The sequence below is a fragment of the Choloepus didactylus genome, chromosome 9, assembly GCF_015220235.1.
Source record: "Choloepus didactylus isolate mChoDid1 chromosome 9, mChoDid1.pri, whole genome shotgun sequence".
Classification (NCBI taxonomy): domain Eukaryota; kingdom Metazoa; phylum Chordata; class Mammalia; order Pilosa; family Megalonychidae; genus Choloepus; species Choloepus didactylus.
Window position 1 is genome coordinate 111,488,492 of NC_051315.1, and position 10,731 is coordinate 111,499,222.

The window sequence follows — 10,731 nt, forward strand, 5'->3', positions numbered from 1 at the left end:
CCATCGAGAGTTGTGGGGTAGAGCGGCATGACACCCCCCTTGATGGGTGTGGCGGGAAGTAGATGAGAGAGCTCGGGGGCGGAGCCTTGCGGCCCCCCTAAAATGAGGAGGGCCATCGAGAGGGAGGGCCAGAGAGTCATGGCGGTAAGGGGGCGGGGTGATCGGTTACTCCAAACCACGTTGTTGGAGGCGCCAACTGGGGTGTGGGCCAGGGTCGGGAGGGGGCTTCTGGGCTTCTGGCCTAGACCTGGGGTAGGCAAGGCTTTGTCTGCAGCCTTCCATGCATGGGTGTTTTGGAATTTTGGATCCCGGCTCTGAGCCGCAGCTGAGGTCACGGCTGTCAATTCACCGCCCTATGTGTCAGGCGCAGGGCAAAGCGGCAGGGCCGGGGGTTACTAGAAACGATTTGGCCCCTGCCCTTCAGGATTTACAGTCTAGAATTTGACCCGGTCACATTTTATTGGGGGGGGGGCGGGGAGGGGATTCGGGAAAGGCTCCCTTGAAGTAACAGACGGGCAAGATTTCGTTTGGCCAGAATGAAAATAAAGGCGAACGGGCATTTGAGCCGAAAGAATGGCATGCATGAGCAAGGTGTTGGGAGGTTGCTTGCATATTTTTTGAAAGGGTTGCGTTCAAAGATGAGCCAGGACAGGTAGGTGGGCGCCTTGTTGTGGAGAACGGAGAACCTTAAGTACAGGCTGAGGAATTTGTACTTCGTTCAGTAGTGATCTGTTGGGAGCTAGCTGTTGGACGTGTTAGAGCAGGGTAAGTGATAGGATTGGAGTGACAGGATTGATGAAGAAAGGTCTGATCCCTTCTGTAGCAATCTAGTTAAGCAAGCAGTGGAGGGCCATTAAGAGGCCGTTTCCAGATGGGAGGCAATAAAGGTCTGAACAGAGCAGGTCATTAGACAACAGGCATGAAAGGGGGAAAATATTTGAAAGACACTACTCATGGTTACAAGAGTAACAAGGGAAGACAGTATGTCCTTCACCCTTTGCTGACTCCAGCCAGTAGGCTCCTTTCTATCTCAACTGGTCCCAGGGACCACAAAAATTCTATCCATCTGTTATCCTGATGTGAAGCCATTTACACTGCTTTCTTGGGTTTAAGGGATCTCCAAACACGGTCCTCTGGCAGGAAACAGGTATGAGCAGGCTAATGAAGGGCAAAATGATATGAGGGGCCTGGGGAGTCTCAGTTCTCTGGCCCTTGCCTCTACCCCACAAAGGGAGGATATTGAAACACAGTAATGCTCACCTGTCTTTCTTGTTCCCAGCCTCTACAAGAGGGAGGGGGGGTGGGGGTGGGGAGGTATTATGGCATCCAGTTTCTAAGCTAATCTTGTACTTTGTCTCATCTCCACTGCTCCCCACTCCCAGGTTTTGATAATGCCTCAGGGCCTGTAAGGCTGGGTGTTTCCCTTTCAAGATGCCCCTCTCAGACTTTATTCTGGCCCTGAAGGACAATCCCTATTTTGGGGCTGGATTTGGGCTGGTGGGTGTGGGCACAGCCCTGGCCCTGGCCCGGAAGGGCGCCCAGCTGGGCCTGGTGGCATTCCGACGCCATTACATGATCACACTGGAAGTCCCTGCTCGAGACAGGAGCTATGCTTGGTTGCTTAGCTGGCTCACCCGCCACAGTACCCGTACTCAGCACCTCAGTGTCGAGACCTCGTACCTTCAGCATGAGAGCGGCCGCATCTCAACCAAGTTTGAATTTGTCCCTAGTCCTGGAAATCACTTTATCTGGTAAGGTTGGGAGTCAGGGAGGGTTCTATGAGGTAGAAAAAGAGGAGGAGAGGTGGGTTTGACACATTCATGCATCCCATTTTGGCCCTTCTTTATTCAGGTATCAGGGGAAATGGATCCGGGTGGAACGAAGTCGAGAAATGCAGATGATAGACCTACAGACTGGGACTCCTTGGGAATCTGTCACTTTCACGGCCCTGGGCACTGACCGCAAGGTTTTCTTCAGCATCCTGGAAGAAGGTATGAGATTGCACAGGCAGGTTTAATCGTGGGGATGGGGGTTCTACAGGGCTCAGTGTATTTGACATCAGAGGAAGAACAGCCTTGGAGAGGAGGATCCAGAAGGAAGCTGTGTGAGCACAGCTCTATGCCTAGTTGAAAAATCAGCCATGGTAGAGAAGAATTACTGGCCTTTTCTCATTGCTCCCTTCCAGCTCGAGAGCTAGCCTTGCAGCAGGAGGAAGGGAAGACAGTGATGTATACAGCTGTGGGCTCTGAATGGCGCCCCTTTGGCTATCCACGTCGCCGGCGGCCACTGAGCTCTGTGGTTCTAGAACAGGGTCTGGCTGACCGAATTGTCAGAGATATCCAGGAATTCATCGATAACCCCAAATGGTACACTGACAGAGGTGAGAAGCAGCTGTGTTGTCAGGCTCTTTTGGGTATGTTGTTAGGGAGCAAACAGATGGGTCTGTATGGCCAGATGGGAGGAGTATAAAGCTCTAGCCTGACTCTCATAGATGAAGGGGAAAGAAACGTTGCCTATAGGGATGGTTTCTTCCAATACCAAGGTCGTCAGGCCTCCAGGGGGCAGGGCTGAGAATGAATGTTGACATCTGGGGCAGAGTGCATGGTTCATTTTAGGTTTTGATTATCACCCTGGCTGTATTCCTAGGCATTCCCTACAGACGCGGCTACCTGCTTTATGGGCCCCCTGGTTGCGGAAAGAGCAGTTTTATGTGAGTAGAGTCAACTCTTTGGAGAAAAACTAGGCTGATGGGGTTGGAAAGGGAAATAAATTGAGAGAACAGGGTCTAGGATAAACGTGAGACCTGTGAACATCAGAGTGGGATGGTGGGTTAGACCTCTGAGACACACCTTCCAGGACAGTTAGCAAAAGAGAAGCTTGGCCCAAGGAAGAATTCCCAGGTTACCTACCACCTTCTGTTGTCCCACCCCTCATCTCCACCCCCACAGCACTGCCCTGGCTGGGGAGTTGGAGCACAGCATCTGCCTGCTGAGTCTCACAGACTCTAGCCTCTCTGATGACCGGCTTAATCACCTGCTAAGCGTGGCCCCACAGCAGAGCCTGGTGCTCCTGGAAGATGTAGATGCTGCTTTTCTTAGTCGAGACTTGGCCGCAGAGAGTAAGTGAGGGATGCTGGGGGCAAGGGGAGTGTATGTAAGTGAGAGTAAATTAGGTACATGAGTAAATGAGGAACAGTGTAAGAAAATAGAAATCTGGGTTAGCACAAGAGCCCATAAGGAGCACTAATAAGCAGGGAACGTGGTAGAGGGTGGGAAGATGCTAATTTACAGTAAGGCTATGACTACCCATGCTTCTTCATCCCTGCCTTCTTCCAGACCCAGTAAAATACCAAGGTCTAGGTCGTCTGACCTTTAGTGGACTGCTCAATGCCTTGGATGGTGTAGCTTCCACTGAGGCTCGCATTGTATTCATGACCACCAACCATGTTGATAGGTAAGAAGGGGGTAGCCTGTGAAAGGCAAGACTCCATTCCCTCTGTGCCTTGGAGGATCAGGAGGTTCCCAGGGGACTATCATCTTTTTTGGATACCAGCAGTACTAATGCCCATGACTCTGCTTTCCCCACTGTCTCTTATTAGGCTGGACCCTGCCCTAGTACGCCCTGGGCGAGTAGACTTGAAAGAGTACGTGGGCTACTGCTCACATTGGCAGCTGACCCAGATGTTCCAGAGGTTCTATCCTGGGCAAGCACCTTCCTTGGCTGAGTCCTTTGCAGAACATGTCCTTCGAGCTACAACCCAGATCAGTCCTGCCCAGGTGCAGGGCTATTTCATGTTGTATAAAAATGACCCTGCAGGGGCAATTCATAATGCTGAGTCTTTGAGGAGGTGACCAACCAGGCTGTGCTCATCTCTCTTCCTCTAGGAGATCAATAAACACCTGCCACACTACTCTGGTCTCTGAGCCCCCTGCATCCCTCACTGTACTGATACTGGAGTGAAACAAAAGGGACTGTTTTTGCAGATCCCTATAGGTGTCAGGCAATAACATAAACAATGATGGGGGCACAGCTGAAGAGAGAAGAGCAACAACTATAGTAAGCAGGGACGTCCATTCTTCTACGTAAACGCATTCAAGTGAAACATAAACATGCAAGTGTATACACAGTGGTTATGTGGCAGGTCAGCGTGACTATCCTGCTTAAATGTTGACATTTCACTAGCATACCCTAAAACCCACTACACTAGCTTAGGGGTTACAACCCTCTTTAGCCAGATCGTGATCCACTGGGAGAAGAGACTTCAGAACAAAGTTTGGGGAAATTCTACCCCCACCGCCTCCCCCGCCCCAGTCTTCCTGGGAATTTAGAAAGACAGCCATACCTTATAGGCTGGGTGCTGCTGAGCAAAGAAAGCTAAACAGGGCCAAATCTCTTTATTGTCCCCCTCCCACCCCAAAATCCCTCTCCCCCAACAGTACTGCTAGGAACCATCCTCAGGTTCGAGGCCTAGGGGCTCTCTCCAAGCACCAGGCCGGCAGGCTCCCCGCCCCCGAGGCAGGTGGGGGTAGGAAGAACCCGGTGTCCGACCTTTGGAGCGCTCCCAGCGAGCACAGTCCCGCGTCCTGCGAGGTGGGGGGCCCTGCCAGTTGCCAGACCCCTTCTCTTGTGAAGGACCTTCAACCCCTTGGCTCTGGGGTTCTGGCTTTAGGTTCAGGTGCTCCTTGAGGGGCCTCTCAGGAGGTGGCAGTTCCTGGATGTCACTGGTACCTTTGGGGGCACAGCATTCTCCTCCCTTCAAACGCCTCCGTTCCAGCTGTCGCCAGGGGCCTCGACTGGCCCGGGGGGGATCTGGCATAGCTTTCTGGGTCTCACCCAACCTCTGTTGATTCAGCCTAGTCCCTGGAATCTTCTCACATGTGTGCTGGGTGGCCACAGGCAGAGGAATTGACAGGGTGGGCTGGGTAGTTGAGGTGGACAGTTCTGCAGCAAGGGTACTGGGTGAGTGGGATCCTCTGGAGAGATCTACAGCTGACTCAGGTTCCACAGGAGCAGGGGGCTGGAACAAAGTGAAGAGATGAGCAAGGGGGAGGCAGTCCCTCAAAGGAGAGAATTGCAGGGTCATCTTCCACTGTCCGATCCGATCACCATCAGCCTATAACCTCCCTAGGGCCTTGGCAGAGGGGTGTTTGTAGAAAGGGTGGTAGTTATGTGTGGGAGGAATGGGAAACCCCTCACCTGCTGGAGGCTGATGAAGTACCGGTTACGCTCAGCCTCAAGGTCGATGATGCCCCCCCGCTCCTGCTGCCTCTGGTAGAGCCGCTTGCGCTCTTCCTGCTGGCGTAAGCTCTCTGCATTGGGCTGGTACAGCTCCTGGAGGGAAGGAAGAAGAATGGCAGGAAGGTGGAAAAAAAAAAAAAAACCAGATAGGAGGAGGCGGCAAACTTGAAACCCTACTCTTCCAGGACTACCTCAGGAGATCTGCATGAGATTTTGGGTCTTGACCCTTGGGTTCAGGCTCCCAGTTCTAAGCCTTAAGCTCATTGTGGTACTGCAGCTCTGCAGAGATCCTAGGCAGGTCAAACCCAATTCTGCGGATCCCAGTTGAGGCAGGCAAGATGCTGTTCCTCCCTCCTGAAGAGAATGCCATTATTCCTGGCTCAGATTAGGAGTCCCCTTACCATGGGCTGTTGGGGTTCAGGAGCTGCTTCCAGAGTGGCAAGATCATAGACAAGAGGCTCTCTGCACACTGGACACTGCACACCGACTGACTTCTGAAAAAAGAAGAAATCACATCTCTGCTTTACAGCCCAAGGTGCCCCCACAGCTGCCCAATGCAGCCTGCCAGCATAATCTGCAAAGGGTTGGGACTGAAGGGCATACACATGCCTGTTCAGCAATGAAGAGGGACAGAGCAGGGGTTATCTAACTAGAAGTTTGGGAACCTCATGAAACCGCATGCAATTTGATAAGTATATAAGGATATACTTTTTTCTGGGTACAGATGAGCTTTCATTAATCTCAAGGGTATCTAAGACACTAGAAAGACCAAGAGCCACAGGAGTACAGAGACGGAAAAGGTTGTGAAAGTTCGCAACCAAGGGTGTTGGGTGAGAGAGCAGGGCTGATTGGGTCTACCTGTTTGGCTGCAGCATGCTGCCATTCCTGCTCCTGCTCCTGCCCTTGAGCCTTCAGCTCCTGCTCCATGTGGTGGATGTACCGAGCAAGGCAGTGGCAGTGGAAGTAGTGGTAACAGGGCGTTTTGGTAAAGGCCTCCTTCTCCTGAAGGGAGGACAGATATAGGGCACTCTACCTGAGCTCTCTCATTAGCTCTTCACTGCCTGTCCCTAACATCCCCTGATCCCAAGAGAGAAACCCACCTGGAAACCGTATAGGCAGATGACACACTGGCCATGGGGAATATTGTTATCTGTGAGAATTTCCTTCCCTTTCTGAGAGGAGAGAAAGAAGACATTGCTGAAACAGGGAGGCAGGGGCAAGGACTGTGAGCAAAGCCTGTTCTCCACTCACAGGAGTGACTGGCTGGCTCCTGACTCCCATACACCAGTGTTTTTACCCATGTTTATGCATTTCTGTCTTGGTGATGCTCCTCTGCTTGGGATCAATCTGTCTCCACACCCCTTCCTCTCCATTTGATCTTCTTCAAAACCCAATATTTTTTTTTTCTCTCTTTAAGTCACTTTAAATATATCTTGGAGATGAAAATAAATGTACTTTGGAGAGAAAAAAAGTTTAAAACTCACATCTTCTGGGAGGCCTTTCTTGATTAACCTCCCTTGGGTATCATGCCCCCATAGCATAGTCAGTTTTTTCTGTGGTCAGCTTTCAGAAAGAAAGTCAAGGCATGAACAATCCAAATGGACACAGAATTCAAAAGGCATCCGACTGGGCTATGAAATACACATTTGCAGTGTTATCTGAATAGCTAATATTCTGGAATTCCACACTTCAAAGCAGCACTGTGGAAGCCTCACTCAGGAGTGCTTAAGTTGGTCTAATGTACCCACACTCTCTGACTCCAGGTCGCCTGTCTTCATTCACTTCTGAATGATTTTCTTAAAAATCAAAAGTAGAAGAAAAGAAGATTATATTTAGTTGTGTTTTTACTATTAACCAACAAAAGTTGTCTGTGCATATTAACTTGCAGTTCTCAGTGTTGGCTGATGTGAGTTGTTTCCTTAACCCAGAGTATAAACTCTCTGGATAAAGGAACTGTGACTTTTTCTACTCAGCCCCAATGGTAGACTAGCCTTCAAATGTCAATTATGGCTAAGACTCACCCAGGCAAGAGCCACATTTCTTGTTACTTTCAGTTGCCAGTTTAAAGAGAACAAGAAATACAGAGAAACCAAAGCAAGGAAAATGCAACTGAAAGAGAAAAAATAATTTTCCACCAAGATGCTGGAATAGGCAACGTGGGGAAGCTACAGAACTATCTTTTTGGGAGATTTCCTGAAAGAAATCTCCATCATCCTTCTGGATTAATTTAGGCCTTATCTAGACAATTCTAGCTGAAATAGCTCTATAGATTTTAAGATTCTAGGCCCACGGCTTCCCTTGAGAGAAACTACTTGGAGGGAAGGACATTTCCCCAGGCTAGCACACCTCTTACCTCAATGAGTTCATAGAGCATGGCAGTGCCCAGCCCAGCCTTGGCCACATGGCTCAGTGCCTGTGAGATCCTGAATAAAAGAGGGCAAACCAAACATTAGGCCTTTCCCCTTCCCTCAACAGTCAGAGCTGTATCCGAGTTTTCCCTGCTCTGACCAGCCCAACTTACGTGAGTATCTGTTCATCTGAGAGTCCTCGGGGGTTACGGATAGAGATCTGTGGCACCTCACTGGGATACTAGCAGATGAAGATAACAAGTTATCGCTGAAGCACTACACCCCAGGTCTCTCCCCTTCCTCTCTTTGCTGCCACAGAGTAGGGGTCTCACCTGTGTTGGGACCTGAAGCACCAGAGTGAAGCAGACATACTGGGAGTCCTGGTCCTCTGCAGTGGCAGGGTGCAGGGTGATGGAGATCTCCCATGGTGAAGATCTGTAGATGGATGAAGTGGAGACCCGGGATGTGACCCGGCAGGGGCTTGAGGGCTGGGGAAGATGGGGAAGTAAAATGGGGAGAGGAAGCTAGCATTGGACTCACTTTTGGGAAAATTAAAGGAACAGCCTTTGTCTACACGAGAAACATCTCTGAATCAAGACTCACAGTGTCTTAAGATCAGACTCTCTGCACCGATTCCTCTCCTCATCACTAAGAGGACTCCTGCCCACGATTCCTCTCCTCATCACTAAGAGGACTCCTGCCCACCCCTAGTTGAATACATACCTGCCATTTCCTTTAACCACCTGTAGTTCATCCAGATAGATAGACTCTAACACTTCGACTTCAGAGGGAAGGACCCTAGAGAGACAGGGGGAGACTGACTTAACACTACAGCTCTCCCTGTTGAAGCCTGCTAAGGCCAGTGAAGGCCGGCTTTGTACAAAAATGGCAATCTGCTACGCAGATCATTATGCATTTCCTCACTAAATTCCCTAAAAATAAAGGAAATATGCTGTTTTAAGTTGTCAATGGGCAAGGTAGGAAGCATGGGAATCAGAATTTTAGAGATCATTTCTGACAACATAAGAGACAGAGAGGTGAAATAATCAGCTCAGAATTTCAAGCCTTAAAAGAGGACTAACTGGGACCAAAGCCAGTTTTTCTGACTCCCTGTTTAAGTTTCATTCCACTGGTGGTTATCCCTTAGTGACCATCTCTCTGACCCAGAAACATGATATCCATTCATCAGCATCAAAATTACCAATACTACTCCTGGCTTTTTGCACAGCACTCTTCAGTGTGGATCCCAGACAGTGCCCAGGCTACTCTACACACATTGCCAACACAAGAGTCACCCTAAGCCTTCTCAAAGGAGATACCAACCTGAACAGAATAGCAGGTCTAGGTGGTATAATGGCTGTGCTGTAGTGCAAAAGCTATCAATCAGCCTTGGAGTCAGCCACAGGTACCACTCACCAGCTACATTATCTGGGTAGTTATTTATCTCTGTATGTCTGTGCTACTCTGTCTACCTCATATGGGTAATACCACCCACTCTTTAGGTTTACTGTTAGGATTAAAGGTGATTTGGGTATGTAAACTATCTAATAGTATAAGGGCCATAGAGTCATGTCCTCTTTTTTCCTGTTTGTACACAACCTTCCCCCTTAAAAGGAAAGAGAGAAGGATGTAGTTAGCAGAGTACTCTGGATATATTTATGACACTGGCTGTAAATAAGAGGACACATGCTTAATCTCAGAAACTGCACTGTAATGTAACAACACCGAAGAGGAGTGGTTGGTTTAAGTCCACAGCTCTATCCAGGTGATACATGGAAAGATGCACGCTTTGTTTGCTTTCCAATAGGTATATTGTTTTCTCCTTACCAACAACAGGGCTGCTTTAGCATGGCGTATTTATTAGTGGTCCTCAAAGCCTTTTTTTTTTCCTCCCCCTCAGTCTTAAGCAGAAACTCCAAAATATAAAATAGGTAACAGTGGAGTAATTCTGGTTGACATGGGAATGAGAGGCTTAGAGCACTCTACCCTCTCCATGGCTCAAGATGCCTCCCAAGAGACTTAAAGTTCCCCTGAACAAATGAAAACCACTAGCCTAGATGGTCTCAATAAAGACCAGCAGCACTGGTTGGGCTCCCTGAAACACTGAGCTATGTTGCCTCATTCAGGGCGGTTTTCAATACTCCACTCACCCTAGCTTTGACTTGGGTCCCAGATGAACTGTATGGGGTAGGACTGTAAAATGTCCTAGGAAAGACCTGGATTCCTATTTGTAAATATGTACATTCTGGCAAATCACTTTACCTCTTGGTGCCTCATCTAATCTCCTCAGCAGCTTACACCTCAGAGTTATTAATGAAAAGGAGGCATACATATGTTACAAACTCATCCTAATTCTCTCAACTATTCTATGAAGTAAAGGCCACACCCACTTCTTTTTACAGCTGAATACACTGACTCACAAAAACTAAGTTGCCTGGTTAGCATCAAAAAGCTAATAAAATGTGGAGTGAACCCACATTTATCCTTTTTCCAAATCCCAGAGTCCTTCCAGGTTCTGGTCTCTCCTTAATGCTTGAGAGAAGAACTAGGAGAGCTTTTTGTGAGGTGTAAAGCTGTATTCATATAATAGTCCTCAGTGGTGCTGTCTGGGAAGGAGAGGTTAAGGAAGGCCTCGGCGGATACAGGCCGGTCCTAAGGGGAAGGGAGACGCAAGCTGTAGGACACTGGCTCCGGGAGGTAAAAGGGAGGTGCTGGGAGGCATCCGAAGGGCCCCAGAGCAAATGCGCGTCAGAAGAATGGACAGAATGGAGCCAGAAGAGAGGGAATCGAATCAGATAAGGCCCGGCCCAGACCCAGTCTCCTCTCATTATTACCAGCGCTGTCCACCCACCCGCTTCCCAGTCTGGACACTCACTTAGGGAGAGATGTCAACTTCTCTGCTATCCCTCATCCTTCTCTCTACCCCAGAAGTCCGCCGTGCGGACCCTCCGTGGCTACCGCTAGACCCTAGGACCGGAGCCAGGCAGTCAGCCAAAGCCCATGTCCCCCAAATTACCAGTCCTCCTCTCCAACAGCTACCGACGCAGACACCGCCATATCTTCTCCGGTTTGCAGCCGGAACCGGAAGTGCTCTTGGGGAGGTCCGGAGGCGGAAAGCTAAAGCCGGGGGACGCGGCTGGAGGCG

The 10,731-nt window shown here is 49.5% G+C and overlaps 2 protein-coding genes across 5 annotated transcripts; one reads left to right on the top strand and one right to left on the bottom strand.

Annotated features, from left to right (window-relative positions):
• Window positions 1-2: 2 nt before the first annotated feature.
• LOC119544023 (mitochondrial chaperone BCS1) lies at window positions 3-3,925 on the top strand. 3 transcript variants are annotated; one of them, XM_037849000.1, is made up of 8 exons: window positions 3-144; window positions 1,383-1,751; window positions 1,852-1,991; window positions 2,186-2,380; window positions 2,647-2,710; window positions 2,949-3,118; window positions 3,336-3,453; window positions 3,599-3,925. In XM_037849000.1, exons 2-8 carry the CDS (start codon window positions 1,432-1,434, stop codon window positions 3,849-3,851), a joined length of 1,260 nt encoding a protein of 419 aa, XP_037704928.1. In that variant the 5' UTR covers window positions 3-144; window positions 1,383-1,431; the 3' UTR covers window positions 3,852-3,925. The 3 variants fall into 3 exon arrangements, with proteins under 3 accessions (XP_037704928.1, XP_037704930.1, XP_037704929.1); XM_037849002.1 differs by lacking the exon at window positions 3-144 and adding an exon at window positions 501-1,147; XM_037849001.1 differs by lacking the exon at window positions 3-144 and having other exon boundaries at window positions 1,323-1,751.
• A 475-nt stretch (window positions 3,926-4,400) lies between these two features.
• Window positions 4,401-10,681, bottom strand: RNF25 (ring finger protein 25). Of its 2 annotated transcripts, none has more exons than XM_037849138.1 (10): window positions 10,603-10,681; window positions 8,310-8,384; window positions 7,919-8,021; window positions 7,760-7,827; window positions 7,592-7,661; window positions 6,339-6,410; window positions 6,097-6,240; window positions 5,640-5,729; window positions 5,197-5,331; window positions 4,401-5,017 (listed from the first exon to the last, which is right to left on the bottom strand). In XM_037849138.1, the coding sequence occupies exons 1-10, from the start codon at window positions 10,641-10,643 to the stop codon at window positions 4,442-4,444; spliced, it is 1,374 nt and encodes a 457-aa protein (XP_037705066.1). In that variant the 5' UTR covers window positions 10,644-10,681; the 3' UTR covers window positions 4,401-4,441. The 2 variants fall into 2 exon arrangements, with proteins under 2 accessions (XP_037705066.1, XP_037705064.1); XM_037849136.1 differs by having other exon boundaries at window positions 4,402-5,017; window positions 5,640-5,732.
• Window positions 10,682-10,731: the final 50 nt, after the last annotated feature.

What these genes read in the sequence shown, in the direction of transcription:
- LOC119544023 (XM_037849000.1), top strand. Translation starts at nt 1,432, where the DNA reads ATGCCCCTCTCAGACTTTATTCTGGCCCTGAAGGACAATCCCTATTTT. An exon ending in CCTGGAAATCACTTTATCTG is followed by an intron (nt 1,752 to 1,851) that starts GTAAGGTTGGGA and finishes TTCTTTATTCAG; the next exon opens with GTATCAGGGGAAATGGATCC. An exon ending in TCGAGACTTGGCCGCAGAGA is followed by an intron (nt 3,119 to 3,335) that starts GTAAGTGAGGGA and finishes GCCTTCTTCCAG; the next exon opens with ACCCAGTAAAATACCAAGGT.
- RNF25 (XM_037849136.1), bottom strand. Translation starts at nt 10,643, where the DNA reads ATGGCGGTGTCTGCGTCGGTAGCTGTTGGAGAGGAGGACTG. An exon ending in GCTGTTGGAGAGGAGGACTG is followed by an intron (nt 8,385 to 10,602) that starts GTAATTTGGGGG and finishes CTGTCTCTCTAG; the next exon opens with GGTCCTTCCCTCTGAAGTCG. An exon ending in TCTGCCTATACGGTTTCCAG is followed by an intron (nt 6,241 to 6,338) that starts GTGGGTTTCTCT and finishes TCCTCCCTTCAG; the next exon opens with GAGAAGGAGGCCTTTACCAA.